The sequence below is a fragment of the Perognathus longimembris genome, chromosome 3 (assembly GCF_023159225.1).
Source record: "Perognathus longimembris pacificus isolate PPM17 chromosome 3, ASM2315922v1, whole genome shotgun sequence".
NCBI classification, from domain to species: domain Eukaryota; kingdom Metazoa; phylum Chordata; class Mammalia; order Rodentia; family Heteromyidae; genus Perognathus; species Perognathus longimembris.
In genome coordinates, this window is record NC_063163.1 from 31,387,669 (window position 1) to 31,394,340 (window position 6,672).

The 6,672-nt window shown below is 43.0% G+C and overlaps 1 protein-coding gene across 1 annotated transcript; it reads left to right on the forward strand.

Annotated features, from left to right (window-relative positions):
• Positions 1–436: 436 nt before the first annotated feature.
• On the forward strand, positions 437–5,346 carry Pcdh20 (protocadherin 20). The gene is made up of 2 exons (XM_048340582.1): positions 437–595; positions 1,314–5,346. The coding sequence occupies exons 1-2, from the start codon at positions 437–439 to the stop codon at positions 4,035–4,037; spliced, it is 2,883 nt and encodes a 960-aa protein (XP_048196539.1). The 3' UTR covers positions 4,038–5,346.
• The last annotated feature ends 1,326 nt before the right edge of the window (positions 5,347–6,672 follow it).

Consider the following 6,672-nt stretch of genomic DNA (forward strand, 5'->3'; position numbering starts at 1 on the left):
CCCCCCTCACTGTTCAGACCCGCTTAGTGCCAGTCCTTAATTTGAAGAGCCAAAGACTATTGGCTGAAGTTCCCCGGTGATTTGCATGAGCGGAGGGGGAGTGTCTTCTGCCACCCTCCCTTCTGGAACGCGGACTGCAGCCTTCCCGGGAATGCGCGGCCCAGGGACTGCGCGCAGCTCGCCGGCCCTGGCAGTGAGCTGGCGCCCGGCGACCTGGCACCCGCGCCTGGATATGGGGCGTCTACATCGTCCCAGCAGCCGCAGCAGCACCCGCCATAGGAACCTGCCGGTAAGGATCCAGGAGCACTGCACAAGTTGCGGTACTCTGAGGCAGTTTCTTACTCCCGGACGGGTTTGCAAACCTTTTGCTTTCATTCAAACTTCACCAGAGGACGGGAGGGGAGGGTGGGGGTGGCGGAGGAGATAGGCGTTTGGCATGGTGTGTTTAGATTTTAGCCGAAGATGGCCAAGTCGTGTGGGGTCGCGTGGGGAAGTTTCTGAAGCAGAAAAGCAGTCAGATGAGGCGAAGGGGGGCCGAGGGTGCGCACCAGCCGCTGTAGATTCTCGGGATCCGAAATGGTCCCCCGCTGCTGGCGTCCTGCTATTGACAAATTTGCTTTTACATAATCTTTCTGCGTTGGTTTCATTTTCCCCCTAAGGAATAGGAGGGTGGCTCGGTGGTGGGAGGTAGAGATCCGTATGACTTGGATTTGATCTCATGCTAAAATGAAAATCACTCTTATTTCGATCTAAAGCATTGGGCTATGGGGAGCAGGTGAAGAGCATGTTGCCAAGGGTCTCGTATTATTACCGTTGCTGTAATGTCCCACATGGTTATTGCTATTACTGTTATTATTAATGCTTTCTAAAGATAAATATTATCGGTGGTCTTAGAAAGGAATGTAATATAATTTGTGTTCTGGGATCTTAATGGCCGAATTATTTCCATAAGGAATGAATCGCCCTCCCGGCCTTTCTGGGACCCCCTTCCTTCCTCCCCATAACCTACAGAGGTTTCCCTGTCTTGTGGCACAGTGCACATTCCCTGACATGGAGTTCAAAAGGATGCTTTAGCTGATGGGGATGGAGTGGGGGCCACGGGAGGGGGTGGGAAATGGAACTGAGAAATACTCGTGGAAGTTTTGGGGATGGTGTTGCTCCGCAAGCCTTTCATTCCTGCAACTTTTTTTTCCCTTCTTCTCATCACCTCCTCTCCTTTCCCACGCCGGGGGTGGGGGGGCGGCTGATATCTAACTCCCATCTCTGAATTTCCACACGTGTATGATGTACTTTCTCCCCTCCCTTCACTCCAGCATGTGCTTCTGTTTTTTCTCTTCGTGGGACCCTTCACCTGCCTGGCGAGTTACAGCCGAGCCACGGAGCTGCTCTACAGCCTGAACGAGGGACTGCCAGCCGGGGTGCTTATTGGCAGCCTGGCTGAGGACCTGCGGCTGGTGCCCAGGGCTGCGGGGAGATCGGAGCCGCCGGCGCAGCCCCCGGAGCGCGCTGGTGCGCAGGGGAACCCGCCTCTCTCTTTCAGCCTAGCTTCCGGAGGGCTGAGTGGTCAGTATGTGACACTGGACAACAGATCTGGGGAGCTGCACACTTCTACGCAGGAGATCGACAGAGAGGCCCTGTGTGTGGACGAGGGCGGAGCAGCTGCCTGGGGCGGCAGCATTGCCATCTCTTCTTCCCCTTCCTCTGATTCTTGCCTTTTGCTCCTGGATGTGCTGGTCCTGCCTCAAGAATACTTCAGGTTCGTGAAGGTGAAAATTGCCATCAGAGACATCAATGACAATGCCCCGCAGTTCCCTGTTTCCCAAATCCTGGTGTGGGTTCCGGAAAATGCACCTGTCAACACCCGGCTAGCCATAGAGCACCCTGCTGTGGACCCCGATGTAGGTATCAATGGGGTACAGACCTATCGCTTACTGGACTACCATGGCATGTTTACCCTGGACGTGGAGGAGAATGAGAACGGGGAGCGCACTCCTTACTTAATTGTCATGGGTGCATTGGACAGGGAAAGCCAGGACCAGTATATTAGCATCATCATAGCCGAGGATGGTGGTTCTCCACCACTATTGGGGAGTGCCACCCTGACCATTGGCATAAGTGACATAAATGACAATTGTCCTCTCTTTGTAGATTCACAAATCAATGTCACTGTCTATGGGAATGCTACAGTGGGCACCCCAATTGCAGCTGTGCAAGCGGCAGATAGAGATTTGGGGACAAATGCCCAGATCACTTACACTTACAGCCAGAAAGTCCCACAAGAATCCAGGGAGTTATTCCATCTGGATGAAACGACTGGAGTCATTACACTTTTCAGCAAGATCGGAGGAAGTGTCTTACAAATGCACAAGCTCACCATCCTAGCCAATGGGCCAGGCTGCATCCCAGCTGTGATCACCGCCCTGGTATCCATTATCAAGGTCATCTTCAGACCACCTGAAATTGTCCCACGTTACATAGCCAATGAGATCGATGGTGTGGTTTATCTGAAAGAACTGGAACCCGTGAACACCCCCATTGCGTTCTTCACCATCCGAGATCCAGAAGGAAAATACAAGATTAACTGCTACCTGGATGGTGATGGGCCATTTAGGTTATCACCCTATAAACCATACAACAATGAGTATTTGCTAGAGACGACCAGACCTATGGACTATGAGGTACAACAATTCTATGAAATAGCTGTTGTGGCCTGGAACTCAGAGGGATTTCATGTTAAAAGAATCATTAAAGTACAACTTTTAGATGACAATGATAATGCGCCCGTTTTCCTTCAGCCCTTGATTGAACTAACCATTGAAGAAAACAATGCGCCCAATGCCTTTTTGACTAAGCTCTATGCCACCGATGCTGATAGTGGGGAGAGAGGCCAAGTTTCCTATTTCCTGGGACCCGATGCTCCATCCTATTTTTCTTTAGACAGTGTCACAGGAGTTCTGACCGTCTCAACTCAGTTGGACAGAGAAGAGAAAGAAAAATACAGATACACAGTCAGAGCTGTGGACTGTGGGAAGCCACCAAAAGAATCAGTGGCCACTGTGGCTCTCACCGTCTTGGATAAAAATGACAACAGCCCTAGGTTCATTAACAAGGATTTCAGCTTTTTTGTGCCAGAAAACTTTCCAGGATATGGAGAAATTGGCATAATAAGTGTCACCGATGCGGACGCTGGGCGAAATGGATGGGTTGCCCTTTCAGTAGTGAACCAGAGTGACATTTTTGTTATCGATACAGGAAAGGGCATGTTGAGAGCTAAAGTGTCTTTGGACAGAGAGCAGCAAAGCTCCTATACGTTATGGGTTGAAGCTGTGGATGGGGGTGAGCCTGCTCTTTCCTCTACCACAAAAATCACTATTCTCCTACTCGATATCAATGACAACCCCCCTCTGGTTTTATTTCCTCAGTCTAATATGTCTTATCTGTTGGTACTGCCTTCCACTCTCCCTGGTTCCCCAGTTACAGAGGTCTATGCTGTGGACAAAGACACAGGCATGAATGCTGTGATAGCTTACAGCATCATAGGGAGGAGAGGCCCCAGACCTGAGTCCTTTAGGATTGACCCCAAAACAGGCAATATCACATTGGAAGAGGCATTGGTACAGACAGATTATGGACTGCATCGCTTACTGGTCAAAGTGAGTGACCATGGTTATCCTGAGCCTCTCCATTCCACAGTCATGGTGAATCTATTTGTCAATGACACTGTCAGCAATGAGAGCTATATTGAGAGTCTTCTAAGAAAAGAACCAGAAATTAGTATAGAAGAGAAGGAACCACAGATCTCAATAGAACCGACTCATAGGAAGGTTGAGTCTGCATCCTGTGTGCCCACCTTAGTAGCCCTGTCTGTCATAAGCTTGGGTTCCATCACACTCGTAACGGGGATGGGTATATATATCTGCTTGAGGAAAGGGAAAAAACATCACCAGGAAGACAATTTGGAAGTACAGATTCCACTGAAAGGAAAAATCGACTTGCATATGAGAGAGAGGAAACCGATGGATATTTCCAATATTTGAAAATTCATTGTGGAGTCACAGAGAAATGTTCTAACTGACTTGAGACAGGTTTCAACACTTGAATATGAGTGTCTCTGGAAGTTCCAATGAAGGACCACTAATTTATAACTTGTAATATGTTGTAAATAGCTCTTTACAGGTTTTTAAACTCAAATTCAGAGGTTATACAATGTGTACAGCATTTTTAAATGAAAAAGAGATACTAACAGCTATAAAATTGTTATTTATATATATATATATAAAGTTTGGAACTGATTTTCGGCTTTCATACTTCAAGCAGATTGGTAAAACCTGGGAAACAGGTAAGGAAATGGTATTTTTTGTTGTTGTTCTAAAATTTCCTTTGACCACAAGAGGGCATCAGGTGCTCCTTTGCAGGGAACTGTGAGGTATTGTACAGGATAGTCATTGTACATGAAATTAATGAGAGTATATTTTAAATATCTTGTTTCTAACACTAAATGAATATGAAATTAAAGTGATTTGAATGCTCCCCTATTTAAATACATAAGAAAGAAAAAGGAATACACTTATCCACAGAAGGCCTATTACCTCACAGGTATATCATAAGTAGTTTGAAGGAGAAGGCTTTGAGCAAGTATGTCTACATTGCCATGTGTTATAAAATTGACATGCCGAAGTGTTTTACTACCTGTGTACACAATTTGCTTTCTGTTTGCTTCACCATTGCACTTGCTACAATTACGGGGGGAGGGGGGAGTCTATGTATTCTTACAGAGAATGTAACTAGAAATTGTGCCCAAGAAAAACAGCTGGAAACAAATAAAGACCTTGATCCTTAGTTGCTTTAGTTTCTCCTTCAGTGTCCATGAAGTTTTAGTGCATTCTCAATTTGTCATTTCCACTTTGTACTTGGGGTATATTAGATTATTATATGATTAAACTCATCCATTTCATGAGAAAAGTAAAAGCCCTGTTAAAATCATTCTAGAAGCTAATTACACTAACGGTTGTTTTAGTTGGGCATTTTATATAGAATTTATATTTCCTGTATGTTGTTGTTTAGATTTGTTGGCTATAATTTCTTTCTCTCCTCCCCCCCTACACACACACCCCAGCTTTGGATTCAGTCCAGGAGTTTATTTGTAAGCCCAGAAGTAAATTCCTCTGATAATTTTGCTTTTACTGAGTTTATTGAGTTTTCCTTTTCAGTATAGCAAACTGGCTTCTCAGTGATTAATCAATTTTACTTCTTTATCTGAGCTGGAATCTTATTTTATATTAAAAGCTGTAGCAAAATTATTTGTGTAAACAAGGAATGTATTAGCTTAAGCTCAGTTATTTTACTCCCTGCCACCTTGTGTCTACTGTACCAAACGTGTTTATATGTCTGCAAATTAAAGGTATCTATTTTCATAATCTCTTTCTCATTTTTACCATTTTATATCTGAATATGGATCTTCCACTGAAGTGCCTGGTATTTGTTTTAGGGTGAAATGGGTAAAATGTAGTATTCTGCTGTGCTAAAAATTATATTAAATTAAAATTTCATCACTCCACTGGGTACTTTCTTGATGATGCATGTAGTTGCAGACATACAATGAAAAGGAGTATGTTTAGGTGTTTAAATTCCTATGAAAAATTTCACACATAAATGTGTATAAGCTTTTTGTTGGTTTATTTTGTTTTATTCCCCTCCAATTTGGTAATATGAATGAGTGAAATAGCAAGCATATGAGACAACAGTGTTTGTTGTAAAAACAAATATATTTTTGTAAGAAAGATCCTCATATACAGAGATGTTTGAGCTATGAGACTATAACCCCCCAAAAGTTGTCTTCCATGGTTGATTCTAGCAGTGGAGGAAATAATTCTTCCCTAGTTATATCTTACCGCATATATATCATTCTAAAAAGGAAACCTCAGGAGATACACAGTCCCATCAATAAAACTTTAATCTTCCACAAGTTCAATAACTTTTTTATCAACATAAAATTTTAAAAATATTCTATTCATTTCTAAATTAGAAGAAAGTTTGTGTATTTGGGGTGTGGACTTCATATCCAGCCTAAGAAACATCTGTAACCTCCATAAAAAGATGTATTTCTCAATAGCTTCTTGAGGTAGGATTTCCTTTACAAAAGCAGATTATTTACATTAAAAATATTAATGGCAGGGAAAGCTAACTTAATTTAAGCTCAAAGATAAAAGCCCCTTTTTCCTAACACCTTGTGCTAGAAGACTTGCCAAAATGTATGCTAATCATGTCAGTGTTGTTGGTGGAGCTGGCACAAAATAAATGTTCCATTCATTAAAGACCCTAATATCCATTTAACAGTTTAAGAACCAGCAAGTTCTCCTTGCCCAATTTAATGAAGACGTGAAAGCTCTGATCTTGTATTACCAAGTGCATACTAATATTATAGAGAAAATTGCTCATTAATTTGAACTGCAGAATTTTAAATCAACAAAAAATTTCAGCTACTGAGAGAAAAAATATATTATTTCTTATTGTTTGATTCTTTATATTTCCTGAGTTTGCTTTTACAAAAGATATCCTTGGTAGTTTTCTTTCAGTAACAGAAACTGAGCGGAGGTATTTAAACAATACTTTTCTTAAAGCAGTTCTGTTTTATTGCATAGGTATACTAGAAAATCCTAAATCCTTAGTGTT

Coding starts and splice junctions, on each gene's coding strand:
- Pcdh20 (XM_048340582.1), top strand. CDS start 437: ATGGTGTGTTTAGATTTTAGCCGAAGATGGCCAAGTCGTGTGGGGTCG. Junction 596..1,313: donor AATGGTCCCCCGCTGCTGGC/GTCCTGCTATTG, acceptor CCTTCACTCCAG/CATGTGCTTCTGTTTTTTCT.